The 26,026-nt window shown below is 37.7% G+C and overlaps 1 protein-coding gene across 1 annotated transcript; it reads left to right on the top strand.

The window, feature by feature from the left end:
* The first annotated feature begins 181 nt into the window (after positions 1–181).
* On the top strand, positions 182–26,026 carry LOC128989799 (2-phosphoxylose phosphatase 1-like). Its single transcript, XM_054411851.1, has 5 exons — positions 182–276; positions 16,152–16,266; positions 17,244–17,411; positions 17,940–18,922; positions 22,241–26,026. The coding sequence occupies exons 2-5, from the start codon at positions 16,161–16,163 to the stop codon at positions 22,499–22,501; spliced, it is 1,518 nt and encodes a 505-aa protein (XP_054267826.1). The 5' UTR covers positions 182–276; positions 16,152–16,160; the 3' UTR covers positions 22,502–26,026.

Genomic DNA, 26,026 nt, shown 5'->3' with positions numbered 1-26,026 from the left:
CGAGTGCCGAAATGGCAAAATGTCTTCGAATATGTGATAAATGTAAAAAAATAGAGGTATTTTAAGGTTTACATGGTTTAAAAGTGTTCTAGCAATGAAACCATAAGTACAGTAACTCTCTCTATTAGCGATTAAAATGTGTCATGCTATTAATTAATTAACTTTAATATTGGTAAGGTTCCAATTGTGTCGTGGTTACACTACGGGCTACATTCTAGGCCCTAGGGTCGACCTGGTTTTCCGTTACATCCCTCTCAATGCCTGTATACAATATAGGTAAGTACATACTACTTTATGGGTACAGTTTCTTAACTGGGCTATGCAAATATCGAATGAAACCATCGATTTGATTAGTAAACCTTCATTTATCAATATTATTGATTGACCCTAGTTTTGAATTGTACCTAGTAGTTTTGTCTGACATTGCTATAAATGATGATCTATCATATACGTGTGTCAAACGTTTGACCTCTACTTCAATTTATCAACGTCAAGGCTATACCTTGAAAGGTAACAGAAAAATAGACTTGACATACTGAGGACCAAAGTTCCAGTTAGGCTCCTTGTATATTCTGCCCATTCGGGTCGCCGGAATTTTATCCCCCTGGAATTTTACCCCCTGGCCAAAGCTGACGTCACTATGACGTAGTAACCTGAGTGGCCAAAAGTTTGTTCGCGGCCGGAATTTTACCCCCGCTGATTTGGAAGTCTAATGAAAATAGTCAGAGCGTGATTAATTAGATTAGCGACAAAAACCGGAATTTTACCCCCTGTCCATATAACTAGCGTTTAGGCAACTGAAGATGTACGGGCCGGAATTTTACCCCCCGGAATTTTACCCCCCGGAATTTTACCCCCTGGCTGATTTTAGAAATTGAATGATTGATTTTCTTAACTTCTGTTTTTAATTAATTGTAAACATTTCATTATTTAGTAGCTTATCTTTATTTATTTATTTTGTAATCTCAACTGAGTAAACAGAATTCGCTGTTTTATTTTGATCATATTAACCAACAGTTGGCTTCAATGACACTCGAATCTCAAAATTAATATTAAAACCCTGTGCGATTAGTTAATGTTACATATAAATTAAGATAGGCTTCTTAATAATAAAATGTTTACCATTAACTTAAAACTGAATGACGATAATTAATCATTCACACTAATTTATATCTGGCCAGGGGTTAAAATTCCGGGGGGTAAAATTCCGGGGGTAAAATTCCGGGGGTAAAATTCCGGGGGGGTAAAATTCCGGGGGTAAAATTCCGGGGGGTAAAATTCCGGGCCGTACATTCTAGGTTTTTTAATTTGATGTGTTCTGATTAAACTCACAACCGTGAAAATATATGTTTAATTCCGCGTTTAATCCATCGAGCTGATGTCGCGAAACTCAAATGTTCGCGGCCGGAATTTTACCCCCTGGTTTGTGACGTCACGTTTGCCCAGGGGGTAAAATTCCAGGGGGATAAAAATCCGCTACCCCGCCCATTCTTCACACGGTGCTGCGACCGGAGGCGCTGCAAGTTTGAGTGGCGTCTGTGGCAGTGGTAGGGTGTCAGGCTTCCAACTTAAAGAAATTATAGTCACTACTAAAAGTTAATAGTATGAGTGTAGTGGTGGGAGAAAAGAATAGGCCCTACTAAGAATTTGAATACAGGTCTACTCGGAATCGAAATACTATGTTACTTCCTGGGAGATTTATATTATGACGCTAAAACTCTGACTGTTACTTAGTACGACAAAATAAATTAGCTCATTTAAATAATAGCAATAAAAAATATTGTCTATAGCCTAATAAAATAACTAGTGTCCAGACTTCCGTATCTGTTGGCACAAACAACCAAATGAAAATATTGATCGATATATCAAATGAAACAATCGAATAATCAATATTTTCATTCGGTTGTTTGTGCCAACAGATACGGAAGTCTACTCAATAATTATTTCAGAATTCAGAGTGTACATAAAATTGCCGCTGTGGCATGTCACAGAGTGAGCTTGTAAAACCAATGATAATCTTACTTCACCAAGCATGGGGTTTGGACCAAGATTGGTTTAATGGGTTTGGACCGCTTTCCATTGAAAGCATTTGACTTCAACTTCACAAAAAAAAGCTCCCATACAACAATTCTACAGCAATTTGAGCCCGCACATTTCTGCGGCTCAGGTACGCTGTCATGTATCTGGCCCGTCTCAACAGCGTTCTGTAGCAACCGCATGGTATAAAAGCTCTCAATGCACTTACAGAGCCACAGTTTGTAGAGGCAAGCCGTAGAGGATGAATGAGCCTTCAGTAGAGCACCTCTATTGTAAAATTTCAGATAATATTTTAGCATCGGCTTAGTTTTCACCTTTTTATCAGGATATGTAAGTTACTAGAGGCTGAGCAGAAAAAATCAACATACAAATGACAGGAATTAGCTTATCCAGCTTAAATTATTTCTAGCTATGTAAACATGCACTCTTTAACATTCATGGATGTTTGGATGGACGCGTTGCAGAAAGTCAACAGTCCCGGAAGATCAAATAATTTATACCTGTGCCGCTAGGTCAAAAACTACAATGTTTGCAGTGTCTGTAGATCAAAAATCCCAGAAAGTCAAATAGTACAGTCCAAGCTAAAAACGTGGTCTATGTTAAAGCAACTGACTTATTGGGAATTTGACCTAATGCAACAGCAGTTTTAATATAACGAAATAAGATAAAATGTAAGTTCAGTTTCGCTGAGTCAACAGTGCCGGAAGGTCAAAAGTATAATCTGTTAAAAACAACGATAGTCCTCTCGACGCATGACTTCAATAATTTCGTGTTTTGGTGTACTTAACGTTGTGCTAAAATTTTGAAAATTGGCATAGAGCTTCTTGGTTAGTCCTACTCGATGACTATTTTGTTGGAACTTTAAACTATTTACCGATCTAATTAATAAAAATTGATATGAGTATGGTGAAATAGTTTTAAATCGTGATTTCTAACATGAAAAAGTTAGCATGCGAGATTTTTTTTGTTTTTGGGTTAGAGAGGTTTTGTCTGTGGCAAAGTTGTAGCCAAAAGTGTGATGCGTAAAATATTTATTTTTTTAATTTTTTACAATCAGTGGTTCAATAGATAACTTGGGTTGAAGAGGACGGCAAATTTAGCATTTCGCAACGCATGGAAAGAACTACATCGTACGATGCGACTGCTGAGTGGACTTTTAATTTACAGTTCTAAGAACAAGAAAAAGATTAATATACAGATCACCAGTACATTCATATTATTTATAAAACATCATTCTGTATTACCAGCTTACATTTTTCACTTATAAGAATACATCATAAACAGGGTGTTAAAAATAAGCGGGGAGATACTTTACCTAGTAATTCCTTGGGTCAAAATAAACAGAAAATCAAGGACAACATTTTTTCCGAAATCGTTTCGTTAACCAGATATCCACCATTTTGTATTTTTTACATACAAATATTTATATTTGCACTTTTCCAACCGATGTTTATGAAACTTGGTATGTATGTTAAGGTAGGAGAGACCCATGTTATAAAAAAAGATTCATCTCGATTCACCCTAAAATTTCAAAATTTAACACTTAACTACAATATACAATATACTTTACTACACCACAATATTTACGTTTCACCATAAATCTTTAACAAAATAAAACGTTAACATTTTAAAAATCCAAAGTAAATAAATATAATCTTTCTTTTTTGAAAAATATATTTAAAAAAAGGCGATGGTAAAATAACGACAGGTGAGTTTCGATCTGGGTGTTTCAGGTTTGAATCTAGGAGGATTTAACATTAATTAGGTAACATTAATGTTTAATCCTCCTAGGTTTGAACTGATTGAGAGGAATACATGAAACCGAAGGGGGGAGGTAGCAACAAGTGCACTAGTATTTACTAGTGTCCAATTACAATTTGATGGATTTAACCAAAACCTTTTCTATTTCACTTATTTTCAGCTGTTAAATTTCAAACGATACGTTTTAGCGACATCATTATCGTTATTATCATCATCATCGTTTGAGTTTGGGTTTGCGGCAATGTATTTTTATGAATAAAACCTTTAATTTGATACCAAACTTGACCTCTGCTACTGTATGCACTATTAATTAACAGCTGTGTCTAAGGATTATGTCGGCCTTAGTCACAAACAGGACAACAAGATCGCTCCACTCATCCCACACTCATCTCCATTCATACTTGGCTTAAAATGCATACATTTGTATGGTCGTCATTTCAAAGCAACATGACTACATTATCAATGACAAACGTGGAAAACCTTATACGAGTGTGAGTAAGTCCGAAAACAGAGTAAGTCCGAAAACAACTCTAAAAAACAATAAGCAATAAATTGCAAGAACCGTTGCTTATATCATTGGGTATACACGTATGTACTGACGTGTATACTCAATGCTTATATCGAACGAATGTACATCGTGAGAATTTCCATTAGTTGTTCCATTTAGTTGTGTGTCCATTAGTATAATAGTTTAGTTGACTCTTTTAAAGTCAGAGGAAATTGTGACGGTTATTACCCTTGAAATAATGTTTGTGTAGTACTTTGCAATCCTACCAATGCTTATAGAATCATACGATTACAATTTTCTGGTTAGAATATGTCGCATAGAGTGGTGACTACTGTATCTTTTTGGGTTGCTTGTAAAACAGGATCAACAGAGATTTGTTGATTATTTATAATGCACTTTACATGCTCCATTTGATAGTTTATAATAATTTACTCGGAATCTATAAGACACCTTTGGCTTGTATTAAATACAATTATATTATCAACTATAGCTTGTAACCGCGCTTCGCAACGGAGAGGACACTAAAGCGAAAAATTTGATCTTGAACTCTGTTGTATGAAATAGTTACACATTCCCCGTTGTTTTCTGGAACATAACTCAATTGAAACTCTTAGTTTGAAAAAATATCTTTCTTTAAGGCTAGGCTAGTTAGAAAGATGTTTTTTTCTATAAGTTTATAAGGCTAGGAATGATATGAGGTGCTGATGGAAATAATATACCCTTATGATTCAATTTTCAAATGATAAGCTTACTTATTTATTTCGTTGAAAAACGTACATTTAAAGTAACTAAGGGAAAAATAATCGTACAACTTAAAGCACTGTAGTAAAGAAAAACCCCGTTTTTAATGATTTCATATATAATTGATATGTTTTACCGTAGCAACTGAGCTTTTTTCAAAGTTAAATCTTTACCTGCAGATCAGTGTGTATATATCACAATAACAAGAAAAGACAAACTAATGGAAAACTTGTATTACCTTTTGTTAGAAAGCCAACCACTATTACTCTTAATCAGGCACAAATTTCATCAATTTAAGTATAAATCAACAACATAATACAAATTAGTTATTATTTTAACTCGTTCCATAGTTCGAAACGTGTATGTATTTGTAATTACATCATCGTGTAAAACATTGACAATGAAAAATAGTTATGTTATAGATATTGAATTGATTTTAGAAACAAAAGTGAATTTCGTGCAGTTTAGTTTGTGATATGTATTCTCCATAGTCAAATTAAAGCAGGGTTGTAAGAACACAACTACTAAGGAGGTTTCAGTAAATGTAAAAAAGTGAATGTGAATTAGATGATAGAAGAAAGTATAAGTAATAGCTACCTCTGGACTGAATGAAAGTAGGTGTAGTTGAAATTTAGTTTGTAAATTTAATTAATACAAAAATTGTAAACGTTGAGTCAGTTAAATTTTATAAACTGTACAGTACATATACGGCATCTCTTAGTTTTTAAAACCTATTAAAATCCTGATCCAAACATTTGTTTATCAGTTCAAATTCGTAAACAAAAAGGTACCATATAACAATTATTCCAAAAATGTATACATTGTAATGTATAAAATCCTTCTGTTTCCATGAAAATAAGTATATTTTCATAAATATTTTAATCAGACTATTCTCATAATCATAAAGCTTTAGAATCTTGGCAGCAGAACCTGTACCTCTTAACCCCTGCTATTTGAACTGTCAAATTATAATATTTACAGCTGACTTCAATTCATATTTTTGACTATTTACATTCTTCCAAAATGTAAACATTGAAACTTTGGAAGCCCATGGGGCGTAGCCCAAGGGGAATATGATAAAAGGAATAGGCCTATATTTTAACCAGGTATATAAGCTACCTTAATGTAAAATTTTATTTCAATCGATTTAGTGGTTTTTGCGTTATAAAGTAGCAGACAGACAGACAAACACACACCATATCATTTTTATATATTAGTATAGATATAGATGTAGATGTACGACGAAATTCTAATGAACACTTTTTGTACATTATATGCACACCGCATGTACACAATTCTCAACACAACACTTTACTTTACACTACACTACTTTACTTTACACAACACTTTACCCGTGTAAATTAACGGTAGAATACAAAATACGAAACGTGACAGTGGATTGGGCCGTTTAGTATTTTGAATACAATAGGGGTACTCGTCAAACAGTTAAATATTATTATTTCTATGAATTTAATGGGTAACTTAAAAGATTAGGTGGAATTTCTAACAATACTTCACCGTAATCAGCAGCAAACATACATAAGGAATTCCAGTTATTACAACAGACGGTCTGACAGCCCGTCAACATAAGACCTGCAGACGGGTCAACGAATATGCTGAAAAAAATAACGAGATAAGTGAGTGTAAAGTGACTATTTATATCCGGTCGTCATACGCCACGAGACATTCCGTCAGTGAATGGGAGGCCCACACAAGGGTGAAGATCGATAACGCGCTGCATTTGGAATGGAATAAATTGCACAGGTCCTCGAAAAGTACTAAATTCTCGAGTCCCGAAAAAGTCAAGTGCCCAGAATGTCTTATACACATACGGAAATTCAAGTCCTCAAAATATTGCAATAGTGTATTTTCGTATAAATTCTTGAGACCCGAAAAAGTCAAGTCGGATCCCCAAAATGTCTTATACACTTACATATACAGGGTGTTTTTTTTAAAACTTGCATCTTTATTTATGTAAAAACCGCAATAGATAGAAATATATGCAGTTTGCGGGAATCATCTATTGACGTAGGGGGCCCAATTTTTTTTTAATTCTACGTTACATTCACATTCCCCCCCCTTTCCCCCCTGCCCCCAACTTAATTTTTTTAAATAGCAAGGTACCCCTTGTGACATATCAAATGAAAGAGCATGAAAAAAGAAAATGTTTGATGAAAAAAAAAATGAAAATCGGTTCATAAATTTTTCGAGATATTTCCCCCTCCCCCTCCCCGGAACTTAATTTTTTTAATAGCAAGGTACCCCTGTGACATATCAAATGAAAGAGCATGAAAAAAGAAAATGTTTGATGAAAAAAAAATGAAAATCGGTTCATAAATTTTTCGAGATATTTCCCCCTCCCCCTCCCCGGAACTTAATTTTTTTAATAGCAAGGTACCCCTGTGACATATCAAATGAAAGAGCATGAAAAAAGAAAATGTTTGGTGAAATTTATTTTTCATTTGATATGTCACAAGGGCGGGTACAAGGGCGGGTACCTTACTATTAAAAAACAAGTTATGGGTAGGGGAAAAGGGGGGGGGGGGGATTATCTCACAAATTCATGAGCCGATTTTAATTTTTTTTTCACCAAAAATTTTCTTTTTTCATGCTCTTTCATTTGATATGTTACAAGGGGTACCTTGCTATTAAAAATAAATTAAGTTCCGGGGGAAGAGGGGGGGAATATCTCACAAATTTATGAACCGATTTTCAATTTTTTTTCATCCAACATTTTCTTTTTTCATGCTCTTTTATTTGATATGTCACAAGGGGTACCTTGCTATTTAAAAAAATTAAGTTAGGGGCAGGGGGGAAAGGGGGGGGAATGTGAATGTAACGTTGAATTCAAAAAAATTTTGCCCTCCACGTCAATAGATGATTCCCGCCAACTGCATATTTCTATCTATTGCGGTTTTTACATAAATAAAGATGCAAGTTTTTAAAAAAACACCCTGTATATGAATTTGAACGGATGGTGTTTTTGGCCTCTAGGGACTCAAAACGAAAAATTACATCGGTCTAGGGTCCAGGTGTTGCCATGAGTACTACGGTAATAGCTTATTCCCTATATGCGAAATTCGCTAAAAACCTAATAATTCTATAGAATAACTAGCTGTACCCGCTGGCTTTGCCCCGTTTAACTAATTAATTTTCAAGCTGAGCTCGTTCGCATGGCTCAATCACGTCCTGGTTGAAGTTCGTTCGCTACGCTCACTCACCTTTAGGTTGGAGCTCGTTCGCTGAGCTCACTTGCCTTGGGGTTAACTCGCCTCCAGGTTGAAGTTCGTTCGAAACGCTCACTCAGCTTTTGGTTGCAAATTAGCTGTTGTCATAAATTGTTTAATTGCCACAGCTGTTAAGATTCGTTAATTCCTTTTAAATATGAAAAATCATAAGGTTAACATGGGAAACTCCAGAGCCACTGGGGCGAAGCTCGAATGCCCTATCATAATAAAAATTATTTAGTTTTCCTATTTAATGCCCAAAGAATCGGTATATCGAATTTCAGCCTCCTAGGTAAATGGGAAGTGGGAGAATTAGTGATGATGAGTGAGTGAGAGTGAGTGTGTCAGTGAGGGCTTTGCCTTTTATAATTATACCATAGATAAAACATACTCCCTTGTGTTGGTTAGTCTATGATTATACATAGTACATTCAACCAGCTGTTAGTTAAAACAAATTATATTGGACTAAAACCAATCGACGATTACAAAGAATACTTTAAAAAATCATTTGAACCTCCTACTACTGTATTTTACTATGCATATTTAATTAATCTGCCATCCTCGTACCGAAGAATTAAATGTATCAATGGTCAGCATTACACATAGTATAAATAAGCCAACCATAAGTATGTATTTGAATTTTCTTCCAAATCCTGAATTTGTGTCAGAAATGCTGAATGTTACAGCTGTTATGTTAAGCAAATTATATTGTACTAAAAGCTAGCTAGAAGCATTGACTTATTGGAGAAGGTTAGCATCGGCTGCTAGACTTTTTAAAAACTAAAACTTAATTTATAAAAAACTGGGACACTAATTTTAAATTATGGCTTTGAAATTCCCTAGTTCTCAAAATTGTCTTTCTTTCAACAGAAAACTAATGAAAATCCATCGTCTGGTTGATTCAGAATCGTGAAAAAACCCATTTACGTTTTAATAGTATATATGATAGTTTGGACAGGTTTCAACCCTTCCGAGGCGTAATTCATTTACACAGTTTATATTGTGAGGTGTTTATGTCGGGTAGGGCACCTATCGTAAACTTACCTCCGATTTGCTCGGACAGCTCGAGTAGTCCAGGGTCTCGCTGACAGTCCTCGTCGCTCGCTTACCACTTCTAGATCTTCGTAGATGTTAATGTCGCGCCGATCTGCTAGTACACAAGTACACACTGTGTACCTCGGCACGTCGACGCACCGTACACGAGTTGCTATTAAGGAATACACTAACTATGGTTACTCCTATAACTTGGTGTCAGCACAGCGACGCGCTGACAAGGCCAAGTCTAAGCTAACTACTAGGGCTGATAGCTAACTAGGTGAAGATTAGAAAATAAAATAAATACCCAGCTCCTAGGCTTAACAAAAGGTCTCACTTCTCAAAATAAAACTAAAAATAATCTTCTCGGAATTAAGAAAAACTACGCTAACTCGCGATAAGTAAATAATGAAATAAAATTAAAACGTAGAAGGCGCATACACCAATTCTTCTTGGCTTTAAGGAAAATAAATAAAAACTCTTGATTACAATAAAACAAAACCACTTTGGATGACTAAAAGTCGGCGTATGTGACTGCGACACTACACTCGCAGCGTCGGTCGATAAACTACGTTATTCTATAATAAACTACGATAAACGTCCTAGAATAGCCTAATAAATAACGCAATTTCCCTCGCCAAAGTGGATACGGGGATGAATACAACGTATACGCTAGCTATATACAGTGTACTTACGTAACACGACACTTCCAGATTTGCATCCGGGTTACTCTCGCCTTCGTCCGGATACCTTATTATTTGGTTCGCTCGCACGGCCTAAGGAGGGTTGGTTGGTGTGCGCGAACCTAACGCTCGACGCCGACTGTCTCAAGAACTGTCCACTGTCCGCTGGTCTCGGCTTCTCCCCACCACGTCTACGGCAGCGCTTCAAGGTGACAGCGGCCGAGTCTCGAACTAGGAGACATGACCAGCTGCAGTGGACATGTGTGACATTGTTGTCAAGCGCGCTCAAGCCTTCGCGGCCTTTAAATAATTAAAACGAACCCCCCAATAAAATGTGACCATTACACCCCCTTTTCACTTTGGCGACAAAAAAAACAAACAAAAAAAAGTACCTGCCTACAGGTATCTTCGCTCGTACAAACGCTTCTTCTAGTGGGCGAGGCGACAAACCATCCCCGCACCCAACGCTCGGCCCTTCTTCTCTGGCGGGGAGAACGCTCTCCTCTCACGCCTATGCAAAAGAGAAGTATCGACCTGTTTGTCAAAGTTAGATGTCAATCTACGATTTGGCTGAGTTGTATCGCACAACCTCAGGAAACCGTTCCTACGCTTGACATGGATATCACTCGGCGACGACCGATTATCCTTTCGACTTGCAACGGACATTTGGCGCTCGTTTTTAAGAGCACCCATCCTCCTTCTCTGATCGCGACTATCACTGTCCGTATCCTTCCGACCGTTCAACCGAAATAGCTTGCCGCTACGAATAATGTATTTATCGAAACTCCCGGGATTAACATTCACCTTGGTCCAAAGTTTATCGTACCATCTGTCTGTGCCACCAGATCGTTTATTCAACCTTTCTGGATCACTCCCTGGTGTTTTAGCGTCCGAGTTAACGCATACTTGAAGGGGACACACCGCTGTCTCGATGGAGGTATACTCGGCGACACCTTCTGCCGGTCGCGATAACGCACCAGCCACATTGTTGGCGGTACCTGTCTGGTACTGAGCCTCAATACCGTGCCGTTCGTTCACTCCATCAGCCGCGTCCGGTCTCGTATTCTCTACCTCCACGTGGTATGTCACCAAGTTCAGTCGCTCTAAGCTATCGATCCCGAGAACTATGTCACTGGTAAGCGAGGGAAGATACAGAGCATGGAACTCTTCCATTCGTCCTTTCAATAGACCTTTGAAGTGATAGGACTTGTGCGACTTCGAATAACTACCGTTGGCGAGTCTCACTACCATAGGAGTCAAAACAGACATAATTCCAGACTGTTCCAAGTGACGTGCCACCGCCGTGCCGATCAACGTGACTACGGCACCTGTATCTATTAGCGCGGCGAACTCTCGCCCTGCTATCGTCACCGATACGTGCGGTCGTCTGTCGTTAGTCTGAATCTGAGCGTTCTCGGTTTCCGGGAATTTCTTAATTTTCTCTAACCAAGCGCACCAGTCCGGGGAGGTCTTCGTAGAAGGCACTACTGAGGATTCAGTTGACCTCATTTGGTAATTTTCTCGACACCGACAATCATGGGTTCGGATACCCATCTTTTTACAATAGAAACACTTTAGAGTTCTTGGCATACGGCAGTCACGAAACATGTGGCCTTTCTTGTCACAGTTCCAACATGTGAGATATGATTTATCTCTCATGTTATTCGGCCATCGCGAAACTGCATTGTTTTCTCGGGGTGAACCTCCGCGCTCACGCTCCGAGTTACGTCGTGGTTTTGTAGATGACGAAGTCCTCGTAAAATTACCCGTCCGGGGGTTCGGAGAGTGTTCTCGTGACCTACGTGGTCTTGCCTCTGACCGGAAGCCTACGCGCTTCTCGGTTAATCGTCCCGTCACGCCGTTTGATGACTGACACTCGCCAATCGTCGAAACTCCGAAATGATCTCCTGATTTATTATCGCGTCCTCGTCTCGGGTGATAAGCCGTTTCGGGGACCAACGCTGCCAAAGGAGGGGGAGGGGGACGGAAAAGAGATTTTTCCCTAAAATAGCTCTCAACGTGTTCCGCTTGTCTGAGCATTTCGTCGACCGAGAAAAAATCGTGTCTCCTCATCGTCAACTTATATTCGGGTCTCATATTCGTATACAAAATATTCAATTGTTCGTGGAGACTGAGGGTTCCCTTGCGTCGCAAGAGAGTAGTTAAAGCCACAACAAAGTTTCTAAAAGCTTCGTTGTCACCTTGAGTCCGACGCCGAATTTCTTCGTCTAGATTTCGCTGGTATCCCGGTGGTAGGAATTGTAGTTCGAAACTCGATCTAAATGACTCATAATTATGCCAGGAGTCTTTATAGTTTCGATACCACAACAGTGCATTACTATGTAGTAGTTCGGGGAGTGCTCGTATAATATCGTTCTTATTAATTTCGTAGGCCTCCATAAGCTCTTCCAGGCGTTCCAAGAAAGAAACGGGGTCCTTTGAGCCGTCAAAACGAACGTTCCACTTTCGAACTAAATTACACAACGCCGAGACATCAACACCAACCTTACGAATTACGTTCGAATTTTCGTGACACGAAGGCAAACCACTACTGAATCCGTGATTCACGCTTGCCTGTGTAGCAATACCTAGTTGTTCGCTCGCGAACCCACCGTACGGTCGCTGACCGGTACCGGGCACCGTAGTTCGATGAATCGAATCTGTAGAGTGGGAGGTGTCGAAAGCATAGTTAACACTTGGTCTGGTTAGTGTACTATACACTTACCCCTCGGAATTTGTAAAACGATCTGATTGTGTCATATTGACTGGATAATTACTAGCCTGATTGTTGGCCTGATTGTTATCAGCGCGCATTGTTAGGCTTGATAACGAACGACAAACGTCCTCAAAGTTGGTTCCTGGAGGCAAACCAACTATCTCCCGTACTCTGTCGAGTTCAGCACTTCGTATGTCACTGTTACCCGGTCGCGAGTCGACATATCCCATGTCATAGCCGAGTGGAAGTGCAGTCGCACCGTCCACGCTATCATTCACGTCCTTACCGTACACTGCCCGGGGAATGCCATGTTTCCAAAATTTACAAAACGACTTGCGAAGTTCGTCGACTGTCCCCATATTAGGCAAACCGTATCGACTCATTTCGTAACGAAGTTCATCCTTGGTTAACGTGTGAATCCACCCAATTCGCGTGTCATCCTCTGAGGGACTCTTAGACGTCAACGTACGATCAGTCGTAGTAAGTAAATTTAAAGTCGTTGGTACCATTAACTGTGACGTAGTTGTACCTACTTGAGGCTGAGTAGCCTCTGCGGTCGTAGTGGGAAAACTTAAAGTCGATGGCACAGTTGGTTGTGAAATAGTTTGTGCTACTTGAGCTTGTAAAGAACCTGCAGTCGTAGTCGTGGTTGTCGTGGTCGATTCAGTCACTGCTTTGACCGTTTTAGGCGTAGTTTTCGCGCTAACACTCAATCCTACCATTTTCGCTTTTTCTTATATTCCAAAGAAAAACCACTACGGTATCGATTTTACCGTTCGGGCGCCAATACGTGAAGCACGTATGAATATTACGATAATAACGAAACTTTCAATGTCCCTGTTCGGAGGCGCCACTTTGTGAGGTGTTTATGTCGGGTAGGGCACCTATCGTAAACTTACCTCCGATTTGCTCGGACAGCTCGAGTAGTCCAGGGTCTCGCTGACAGTCCTCGTCGCTCGCTTACCACTTCTAGATCTTCGTAGATGTTAATGTCGCGCCGATCTGCTAGTACACAAGTACACACTGTGTACCTCGGCACGTCGACGCACCGTACACGAGTTGCTATTAAGGAATACACTAACTATGGTTACTCCTATAACTTGGTGTCAGCACAGCGACGCGCTGACAAGGCCAAGTCTAAGCTAACTACTAGGGCTGATAGCTAACTAGGTGAAGATTAGAAAATAAAATAAATACCCAGCTCCTAGGCTTAACAAAAGGTCTCACTTCTCAAAATAAAACTAAAAATAATCTTCTCGGAATTAAGAAAAACTACGCTAACTCGCGATAAGTAAATAATGAAATAAAATTAAAACGTAGAAGGCGCATACACCAATTCTTCTTGGCTTTAAGGAAAATAAATAAAAACTCTTGATTACAATAAAACAAAACCACTTTGGATGACTAAAAGTCGGCGTATGTGACTGCGACACTACACTCGCAGCGTCGGTCGATAAACTACGTTATTCTATAATAAACTACGATAAACGTCCTAGAATAGCCTAATAAATAACGCAATTTCCCTCGCCAAAGTGGATACGGGGATGAATACAACGTATACGCTAGCTATATACAGTGTACTTACGTAACACGACACTTCCAGATTTGCATCCGGGTTACTCTCGCCTTCGTCCGGATACCTTATTATTTGGTTCGCTCGCACGGCCTAAGGAGGGTTGGTTGGTGTGCGCGAACCTAACGCTCGACGCCGACTGTCTCAAGAACTGTCCACTGTCCGCTGGTCTCGGCTTCTCCCCACCACGTCTACGGCAGCGCTTCAAGGTGACAGCGGCCGAGTCTCGAACTAGGAGACATGACCAGCTGCAGTGGACATGTGTGACATTGTTGTCAAGCGCGCTCAAGCCTTCGCGGCCTTTAAATAATTAAAACGAACCCCCCAATAAAATGTGACCATTACAATATGTAGACTACATTATAACTCATAAAATAGTTCTACAATTAAATGGATCTCCTTTTACAAACGTATATAATAACCAGAAATTTTCAAATCGTCCTTGCGGGTATTTTATGCCACAAATTTTGACGAAAGGCTATACCTATTTACAGTGTTGACCAAACAGTTGGCAAGAAGCATTAATAGATAAGCTATGTACCAAATATGATAATTTTAGCTCTATTCTAATTATGACAAAACACGAAGTAACTAAAAGCGAGTTTTGTTGGTGTAGTAAGCGTTCGCAGGAGGTCTACTTTACACTGAATCGACGTTCACTTTTATTGCTTTTGATCCTCCGGCACTGTTGACTCAGCGAAACTGAACTTGTATTTTACCGTATTTCGTTATATTAAAACTGCTGTTGCATTAGGTCAAATTCCCAATAAGTCAATTGCTTTAACATAGACCACGTTTTTAGCTCGGACTGTATTATTTGACTTACTGGGACTTTTGATCTACTGACACTGCAAACATTGTAGTTTTTGACCTAGCGGCACAGGTATAAATTATTTGATCTTCCGGGACTGTTGACTTCCAGCAACATTCCCGTTTGGATCATGGTTTTTACCAAAACAATGGTTAAGCAAAGAAATAAAGAAAAGTTTTTAAGTCCATGCAAGTAGCCTATTGTACAATTTATTTGCTTTCAACAAACGTTGCAGAAAAAAATTCCATTGCTGGTAACCCAAAACACAAGGCATCTTGAATCCATTAAATACCGTACTCACCTTTCTTGATATTTGAAGAAAAAGTAACTTATTAGCCACTTTCCCATCTATAAAATTTGATGGGCTAATTTACTATTTACAGCTTGAGAATCAGTCCTTGACTCAGGAATGACTGTGCATTTGATTGAGAGCAATGGCTAAACATGTGAGTAGTTTTATGATCGGGCGACTAATTAACTATACGTGACCAAATAAACATTTCCTACAATTTTGGTGCAACACTAACTTTTATGATGCATCAAATGGAACCCTAAGGTCATATCATAGAAAGTAGCTTAAAACAGTAAAAACTACTACAGTAGTTAACCTTGATAAGAAGACCCTCGATAACAAGTCACCCTTGATAACAAGTGTCATTTTCAAATCCCCTTGAATTTATTTTACCCCAAATATCATGTTATTGCAAACCTCAATAAGGAGTCAACCTTGATAACAAGTCTCATTTAATAATCCCCTTGAGAGTCTTGTTATCAAGGTTCTGCTGTACGTAGTACCATAACAGTTGCAACTATCATAAAAATCCGTAGAGCTGTTTAAACTTAAATTGGAATTAAAAACTGCCTTTCAAGTGTCGTTCACAGTAATGTGCCGTCGAGCATTGGGCACGCAAAAGACAGACTCAATTTCAGATGACATCAGTTTTGGCTATTGGATACGAAAGGCGAAATGAATATCATGCCACTCCAAGCATTTTACAGAGAATAGTTGAATTTTATTCATATATAGGTGTTGTCCTATTTAATACTTTTCCGTTCAAGCTGATCCTGATGCCAAGAATGCAGCTACCAAGTCTGGTGAAGAAGCTAAGCTCACAGCATCGACCTTTCTATTGCTACCTCGTGATGAGCTTATGGCTGTTTCTACTTCTAGTTGGTAAGGTCATGCTTATATCTGTATAGCCTAATTCTTAAAACCTTGTGAATCCTGGAGTGTGGACTGATAAATATGTTTGAACATCGGTAACTGTAAATTAGGCCTAAAAGCTATTATAATGATTGTTGAATAACATTTTGGTTGTCAATAGACCATCTACTTTGGTCTATTGTATTCCAAATTACTTTAGTTTCCATGTTTGTATTTTATATAGTTGTCTGATTGACAAATGAATATGTATCAAACCTCCAAAGTAAAATCATCGTCTACTGTAAAAGCACTAAAAACATTAGTAGGTAGTTAAGGTTAATAAAATTAACTACAGTAGTATATTTTTTCAAAAACTAGGAACCTACTTCAAACATATATTAGAGTAGGCAACATTCTAACTTGACGTCATTTTATATCCTACTTGATTGGTGGATGGTGGATCTAAGTTCAAGGTCGGCTTTTAATTCACTGGGTCAAAACATCATCACAAAGCAAATTGCATTAGGAGAATGGCGAGATCTAAGTCTGAACTCAAGCCCTTACAAACTACTGGACCAGCCAATACCTTCTCTGTTTATCATTGAGTACATACTCGTATAAGAGAGGTCAGATAATGCTAATAGTTGTTACCGATTTTGGCAACGTAGTTCGGGCCTTATCGCTGTATGTACAGTAACTAAGGAAGATCGCAATGATATAGATATGCCAAAGATCTCGGCCTGTGATGATGATCATCACGGTAGCATTACAATAAACTTATATTTTAAGATTAAGGGATTCTAAAGGCTAAAAAAAGAATAACGATAATTTTACGTTGATGTATGACTATCCAAAAAATAATCATCCGAAAACCCCTATATCCCAATTGTTTTGAATAATATACACTCTACTGTAAATGAAATTTTGCATCTTTTCATTGATTCCAGGTGACCAAAAGTGTAACCTATGTTGTTATCAGTTATTAATTAAGTTTTCACTGTTTTCAGTTATGTACAAGTATATGGAGACTCAAGATGTTACATTAACCGTGTTGAAGAATTCCGTCAATGATCAAACTACGAGGAGTTTCCCCAGCAATCCTCACCCTGACATCAAGACACAGAGAGTGTTGCGAATGTGCAATCTGCCACAAGAAATACGGACTGTCAGTGAAGGTAATAGAGTCCCTGACTCTTAAAAACAAATATCATACTAAACCAGTTCTCGATTTGAGAGAAATGCAATGGAACCAAATTTCGACACCTCTCTCTCTCTCTCTTCCTCTAGAGAAAATGTTGATTTAAGTTACCAGCCATTTTTAAGAGAACATTTCATTTCCAAACATTACTGAAGATTCATATTGTTTAACAGTTATTATTTTTTTTCCTAAACACATTTGTTTTCAAACAAAGTGAAACTAGAGGTTTAGTGGAGAGCAAAGGAGAGATATTATTTCTCCTGTGTGTTTCTCTGTATTTCAGAGTCTCAACATTTTGCACTGCATGAAACTATTAGCTTTTATGTTTATTTGTTCTTGTTAACTCCTCAGGTATAATAACTCTTGCGTAAACAATGGTTTTTTGTCAAATGCAAGTAAGGGAACAACATTTTTTCAAACTTGACTAATTAATTTTGTCTCTAAATTATAATGTAATATTTTGTCCGATATTTTAGTAGGATTATAAGATGTACCCATGTCACAGGTCAACTGAAAGAGTCGTATCAGCTGGAAGGAGTGTTGATCCTGTTGAGACACGGAGATCGCGGACCACTGACTCATGTCAGGGACATTGTCAGTATCGACTGTGCAACCAACCCCCACCCCCAGCTGCCTGCCTACGAGACTCTCCTTGACAACATCACGGGAACTCCTCAACTCTCACAGATGCTCGGTCCCTTCCACGGCTTCCCCCTGCTACCTCCTCGGTCCTGCAATCTGGGTCAGCTAACCTACGTGGGGGTCTCCCAGCTGTTAGCCCTCGGGGAGGCGTTACGAGCCGCATACGCTGACAGACTCAATTTATCCAACGCCACTGTTCCTGATGACATCGTAGTGTACAGCACAAAATACCGCAGAACATTCCAGAGCGCATTGGCTTTCCTCTACACGTTTCTAACTCCTGAGCTACTTCGCAACGTCGTCTTCAGAGAAACACCTAGTTTACAGTTTTGTTTTGAGGATTGTGCATGCCCTGCGAGTGAAGTGTACTTGAAAAAATTCAATCATGAAAAGTCCAATCATTTAAACTTGCATCCTGCCGTTTTGAAATTGGTGAATTCCGCTTCGTACATTGTATACGAGGTGTTCGAGAAGAATCTGGCTAGTGACCCTCACTCCTTGAGAGACGCTCTGCTAGCCTACGTTTGTCATGGATCTAGACTGCCGTGTTCGGAGGACAGATCTGTTTGTGTTCACACAGAACAGGTGACGAGTTTACTCTCTTACATTGAATGGGAAGCTCGTCAGTTCTCCAGGAGTCCCACGCTCAAACGGGCGTGCATCTTACGAGCTTACGGCATGTTGAGGAATATAGTCTCACATTTGGTGAGGATTATCTCGGAAAAGAAACCGAAGCTTGTGTTATATTCTGGCCATGACAAGACAATACTCTACTTAACAACAGCTCTAGGAATTGCGACAGACACTACATATTTGGCACACTATGCTTCTAGATTCATTATTGAGGTATGTATCTACCATTGCCTGTACCTAGTAATCTGTAACCTATTTTATTATTCAGAATAATCAGAAGCTTGCTGGTTCAATCGTGAAAAAAGTCTGGCTTTTTGATGAATCAAAACAGGGCTTAGTTGTCACTAATCAGTTGGCCTATAGATAAACAATGATCCTGCTTAAAAATAGCTGATAAATTATCAAAGCTACACAGATCGTCCACTCCATCCTACATGCACATTCAGCTTAAAATATTCACTCAGTGTGTGTCCTTGTCTTAAAAGATTTTTGTTAATGTAATTAATGTTGTCAACTTGTTTAACAACGGTTTTTACAGGGTTATTTAAAATGATTGGCAGGGGTGCCCATCCCCCCCTAGACTCATGACGCACCCCCCCCCATTGAGCAACAGCCCCCCCCCCCACCATAAATGATGTACACAACAAGTGAGAAACATTATTCCCCCGCCCAGCACTATTTGTAAAACTATAAAAGAATTTTAATAAATTGTTTTTGGATATTTAAAACTCAAACCAAGTTAATCTATATAAATAAAGTTTTAGTTTTGTCTGTACATTGCTCAGAATTATACATATTTTGGGTTATTTTTACGTTTTATACATTGAAGAAGTTGAAACATGTCTTATCTCAATTTATGTCCATCTTTCACGGCCCAGAAGGCATTTTACGCAGCCTACTCAAAAAAAAAAAACTAGAGTGCCGATTATGATTCTAATGGTTTAATTGTTATCCACAGGATTGGCGAGAGTGTCCTTATATCCATTAAAATATGGCCTCATTATTTTGGAAATAAAATAACGGACGATCAAAAACCCAATTTTGTGTGATTTTTCTAGTTTATTTTCTCTATGTTTACTACATACGTCATTTATGAAATACTAATAATCTGTTAAGAGAAGACGTCATATATGAAACTATGAACAGCTGTTTTGATAAAGCTTCCTTTTTCTAGCTGCCACTGATATGTTTACATAAATGATGTTTACGAATACTGTGTAGGCCCTAACCATTTCCGATCACGTTTGTAAGGAAAACCGAAACCAAGTGAGATCAATAACCGTGTGGCTTGGCTTACATAACGGGTTTGATTTATCACGGGTACTAATATGTAACTGTAAATTAAATTAAATAACTAGCCATCATCCAGGTCGGGTACCGGAGATTCTGTGTGTATCAATTCTGTATGTTCTGTAGTTGTACTTGAATTTTGATTACCGAGAAAAGACCGCGAATCAGTGTTGTACTTGTACTACAGGGCTGGAAAACTTATCTTTCTATATAAATAAAATTAGAGTTTATAAGTCACCTCAATTTAAGGAATTGTTTTATTGCCAGAATATCCATATAGCATTCGTAACCTCTGCTTAACGAATTGTCAGCGTCTTTCTCTTGATATAACGATCCCCTCTCCCTCCCTTTAGAAACATCACAGCTCCTTTGATGAAAATGAAATGGAAACAACGCTTGCGCCAACAATCGTCTGCTCCGTTTTACACTTCTGTCTGCTGTGCGCTATGTTACAACAGATTTCAGATACTGTACAACAGCTGGGGAATGATGACAATATAATGCTTAGTAAACTGTGATTAAATGATTAGTAATTGTATGGTAACTTTAGTAAGGCTGTGATTGGCCATTGAGTAGGCCTAAATATGGCGATTTGTTGAATTTGTGTATGAATTGAAGAGAACAGAAGAACAAAGAAAAATAATAACAAGATTGTTCTCGTTACATTCTTTTTTAAGAGTGTTTTAGTTATCTCTAAATATAATTTTACACTTTTTTATTAGGCCTACTTATCTATCAATTCCTATGCTGTGATACAGCACCTCGGTAGCCTATATGTCCATCATGAGCAGTACCTTATAACACTTTCTAAAGGTTCCTTTAATGTTAACGCTATTTATAGCAATGCAGTGTTTGGCTAGTTATTAGTTGAGTTTAGTTAGCTATAATTTTAAACGTTGCCGTTTGTACAACTGAACCAAGATAAATGATTTGAAATTTAAAATAATAATGTTATTGCACAATAATAATGATTGCGCAATATTGAATTTCGTTTATAAGAATGAAAAACGTGACGTTAATGGCTGTTTACAGCGTTTTAATGGGTTTGTCATCATTCTGTTTTTATACTATATTGGATTAACCGTATTTTTCATTACTCCCCCTCCCTATTAACTCAGATAATCGAGTATCTACACAATTGTGCAAGGTATTGTAGCCTATGCTACTTAATTGTAATTTAACGAACTTTATGTCAACAAAGTGTTCTGTGCTGAGTCGCGGTGTAGCTGGACGTGTCTGTACCCACGCGTCATCTTTTATCTATCACAGCAGTTGAGCCATCCCGTGCGCTCCCTCTTAGATCTCACGTCTTGCTAATCTTGAATAAAAACTTTCTACACGAATCCTAAACCATCCTAAAATCCTATTTTAACTAATTGAATTCAATAATATAAATATTGTCATTAATTAACCCACTTTCTATCTGGCGACTTCGTAATATATTTTGGATTGTTGTCACGTTGAACACTGTTGCAATTAGCTTTAGCCACCCCCCCCATTTGAATTTTTGAGCCCCCCCCAAGAATTTCAATGACGCAGTCTGCGTCACAGCCCCCCCTTGTGGGCACCCCTGTGATTGGTGCAAAACTAAATGGTTGGTACATCTGTTTCCTTGATTTCAAATAGCTGATTGTTACACCAATCGAAAGGGTGTGTTTAAAAGTTTGTTTTTGACAATGTTATGTTTTGTCTCAGTTGCTTTGTTGAGTACCATGAAGCCTGTTAACAAAATCAAAGAATATCAACAAGAATCGAAGCTGTCATGACAAATATGTGTGTGTTTTGGTTGTCAGTTAGCTTACAGGCCTATGCTTGTAATAACTGCAGTTTGTACGAATTTGTTTCAAACGCAAACGCTTGTGTAAAATTGTGGACTGTGGTATGTGAAGTTCCCTCCCAGGTTTGACTGAGAAGGTTTTTGGTCACTGCGCAAACTTAGCTTCGATTCTCTCCACAGCGTCTGGCGGAGTCTGAGGACGGCCCAAACTGTTCCCAACAAATGAACTTGGCTTCATCCAACGAGCTATGCAGTGGTACTCAACTGAGACAAAACATAACCGTCAAAACAAACATATGAACATGCCCTTTCTGTTGGTTTAATAATCAGCTGTTTGAAATAACAGAAACGGACGTACCAACCGTTAAGTTTTTGCACAGTTCTTTTTAAATAACCCTGTATATATTCAGCATTATTGGATCTTAACTGTACGATTTTGTTTGATATGTTGCTCTGAATTGCAGGTCTACAGGAATACCAACAAAGCCACAGCTGATCTAAGTGGAGAATACTACTTCAGACTTCTCTTCAATGGCAAAGATTTCACCAATAAAGTGCAGTTCTGCAAAGGCACAGTCATTGTGCAATCTTCCTCCAGTAAAGGAAATTCTCAGACTCTATTTTTGTGTCCTATTCATACCATTATTCAGTTTTTACATAACGACTACTTCGCTCTCTTTAACGCTTCAAACTTTAAGGACGCTTGCACTGTACATACTAAGTAGATTTTCGATAGCCATAAAACTCGCATTGCCTCTTTAGACTAGACTAACCAATTTCAGCGTCTTCAAATATTAATGTATTCAATTTAAGGACTGACTTACTTTTCTTGGTAATTTTTTGTGGATTAGAAATAGTTAAGGTTTCTTCTTGCTGTGACTAGGAATTGAACCAACTTCAATTATCTAGTAAGTTTCTTTGTAGTTAGCTGTGGTTTTATTTTAACGTAGAAAATTAAGTTAATGTCTGTTGTACCTGATTTTTTAAACTTAGATGTGCAATTTTATACTTGATGAATTTCTGTATGAGATATTGTGATAATTATGCTAAGATTTACTTTAATAGCTTTAAAATATTTTAAATATTATGGTTAGGTGAGAAATTGCAGATAGATGCAGAACAGTCCCACAAACTCAACCCAATATCAATATGTGGTCCACAAGGGTGTGCAGTTTGAGAAATGGGGGTGTAATAGGGATCAAATATTGTGAATATTGGATTAATGTTGTGTAAGTAGGCTGAATGTTTTGTTAAACTATAAATTGTTGTGCTGACCTACAGAAGGCTTTAAGTAGGCCAATGCACTTGATCAAGTGGGTCAGTTTTGTGTGTAGTGAATCGTAATGTACTGAGTACTGAGGACAGGGTCCTGCTGGGGGGAGCCGGAGCATAAGGCCTTTGACCTGGGGTCTTTAAGGTTTTTCAAAATGTTGATTTTAAGTCTTTTTCTAAATTAGGGTTTCTGTTTTACACTTAATTATTATCACTGTTCCAGCCAAATCCACGGTTTTGATTGTTACTAAATTGAATTACGGCCATTTCAGCATCACTGTGTCATCATCAGACTGTTCAGCCAAAAGGCGTCGTTAGAACACAAAAACATTTTTACACTAAACACACACATAGTCAAAACAGGGTTTTTAAAAAACGTACATTTGACAGGTACTTGCTCGATTGCGGAAATGTACGTTCCTCAACAGGCCTGTTTTTAAAACCCCGTTTTACTATGTGTGTTTTTCGTGTAAAAATGTTTTTGTGTTCTAACGACGCCTTTTGGCTGAACAGTCTGATGATGGCACAGTGATGCTGAAACGGCCGTAACATTGGCAATAATACAGGGGCTGGCTGACAAAGGTAATATTTGAATTTCTGAATTTAGTTATAGAACCAGCTCAGGGGCTAGAAAATATGGATTATAATTTGATTGTTACTCATATTAGTGTTCTTTGTATGTTTTGTGGTCCGATAATATAGTTGGGTTTTGTAAGCGAGTGCTGAGTCTTTTATTCCTGAGCTACGTCACCCAAAGTAGCAGTGGGTTAATCTACATTTAGCTGGGATTACCTACCGTTGCAGGGGGTAATCAGGAAAAAAAGGACCAAAAATTAAAACAATTAATGAATGTTCCTTTTATTTCCTCAAAACAGGACTATATTCACATCAGACCATTGGAGTACATAGGTACATTAAACTTGATAAGGAAAGCGCATGACTTAGGCCTACCTTTTTTCTAACTATGATTATGGTGTTGACCAACAGATTAACCGGCTAGGCTTAACAATTAAACTAAATAAAATAAAATAATTATATATTGGCCTTGTTGAACTTGTAAATTTCATTATACATTTCATTACTTAAACTAATGCTTTGGTTGTCATGTATGCGTAACTAAAATGTGTTAATCTTAATGATCGTAAGTATCCCTAGCCCCTAGGTTCAATTTGTGCAACTATTGAATCAACCGAGCTCTGTAATTCAGAGTCAGGGTTGTAAATAACTCCAGCATAGGGATCTTGTAAATTAAGTGAAAGTTATTTATATGTTGGCCTAGGAATCCGTACTGATGGTTTATTTTTAAGGTGCAGAGTTTGTGGGATTAAATGTAATGTATATAATCACTTGTTTAGTTTTAATCTTCATATTTAAATATGGTGTTCATGTAAGATAGTTTGACGAGACTTTTTTTTACACAAATTACTTTTATACATTACGTTTGAATATGAATTTATTGTTGAGATAATTGTTTTCATGTTTTAGATAGATTTAAGAATTGTAATGTAAAACTTTTTTTGTTCGATAGACATATATTGGTTTCGAATTAGCAAATATTAGTAATTTTATCTTATCTAATCAACCAGTTGAGACATTTTATAGCTTTACCTAATAGTATCTTGGAAAGATATCTTGTTTGGATCATTATTTTAAAATATAATACTTATGTATGTGAGAGGTTAAACTACTAATATTTTAGGTCATTCTTGGTAAAATATAAATGTTTGAAAAACTTCCTATTCACTGTAAAAGAAAGCATTGTTTAGTCATAAATTATACATGGATTGTAGACCATGTTTGTGATTTAGCTCCTCTTATGGTTTACTGAAACTTTTCAGTACTCTAATCAAGGCGTACTTTAGGTAAAAGTGGCGATTTCTTTACTGGCTTTCAAGTGGTGCAAAAAATGAACCATGTAACCTCAATTGGCGTTTCATTTGCAGTGTAGTGTGTTGCACGTCAAATTATGGCAGATTAATTTAGAGTGAGACAGGACAGTGCATCACACAATAAGGAAAAATCAAACCCTAACTAAATTCATGGGAAAATTGGTTTTGAAGGCTTGAAATGCAACAATATTTCGCTACCATTCGCTATACAATCCTGTTTGTATGTCACAGAACAACTTTGTAATACACATTGATATATCCAACTGATGTGTGCGAAAATTGTGACGGTACCAACTGCTGCAGCAATGGATGCCTCGTCTATTTGCTAATGTAAACCTATCCTTATACCCAAAAAAATAAATTGCCGCTCTAATTTTTAAGTTTATGCATTGTTAACACGTTCGCTACTGCAATAGTACGAAATTTTGATAAAAAAGAATGATAATGTGTATTTAAAAAAAAATTATAAATCACTTTAAAAAAACAATATGTATCCCATTGTCTTAAGGTGGCTCCAGACATGCGCCATTTGCCAAGCACCGAGCAGCGACTTGCTGGATCGCGAGTAGTGTTAATAGGTGTTTGTCAAGCAGCAAACATTGGTATTTGTGTTTTCCAGTTCATTGGTCCGTATTTTTTACACATCAAAGTAAAGAAATATTTGCTATCCCCAAAACAAACAAAAAACGAACAGTTGCTTGTAAAACAACACATGTGTAGTATAGATGTCTACTTATTAATCGGCAAACAGCATGACAACTAGATTACCGAACGTAAAATATTTCGTGCTTGGCAACTAACCATGTCTGGAGCCGCCTTTAAGTTAAGAATTTCAGGCATAGGGATTTTGTAATAAGTCTTGTTAAATCAACCATTAGGCCTAGATTATGTTATTGTACTGTTTTTGGAAATAGTCACTCTTGTGTGGAGAGATAGAACTTAATTTTATGTGAAATATTATCTTTTAGATTTTCTTATAAATATTTTTAAATGTTTAATTTATTGGAGGGAATAATAACTCTATATCATATCAGCTGTGCATTTTGTGATATTTTCTTAGTAAATATAATTCACAGTTGATAATTTTTA

This window comes from Macrosteles quadrilineatus, unplaced genomic scaffold, assembly GCF_028750875.1.
Source record: "Macrosteles quadrilineatus isolate MER2022 unplaced genomic scaffold, UCM_ALF_1.0 Scaffold_3__2_contigs__length_128488019, whole genome shotgun sequence".
NCBI classification, from domain to species: Eukaryota; Metazoa; Arthropoda; class Insecta; order Hemiptera; family Cicadellidae; genus Macrosteles; species Macrosteles quadrilineatus.
Note: the sequence above shows the minus strand (reverse complement) of the source record. Positions and strands in the feature narration are given on the sequence as shown.

What these genes read in the sequence shown, in the direction of transcription:
- LOC128989799 (XM_054411851.1), top strand. Translation starts at nt 16,161, where the DNA reads ATGCCAAGAATGCAGCTACCAAGTCTGGTGAAGAAGCTAAGCTCACAG. An exon ending in GCTGTTTCTACTTCTAGTTG is followed by an intron (nt 16,267 to 17,243) that starts GTAAGGTCATGC and finishes CACTGTTTTCAG; the next exon opens with TTATGTACAAGTATATGGAG. An exon ending in CTTCTAGATTCATTATTGAG is followed by an intron (nt 18,923 to 22,240) that starts GTATGTATCTAC and finishes TCTGAATTGCAG; the next exon opens with GTCTACAGGAATACCAACAA.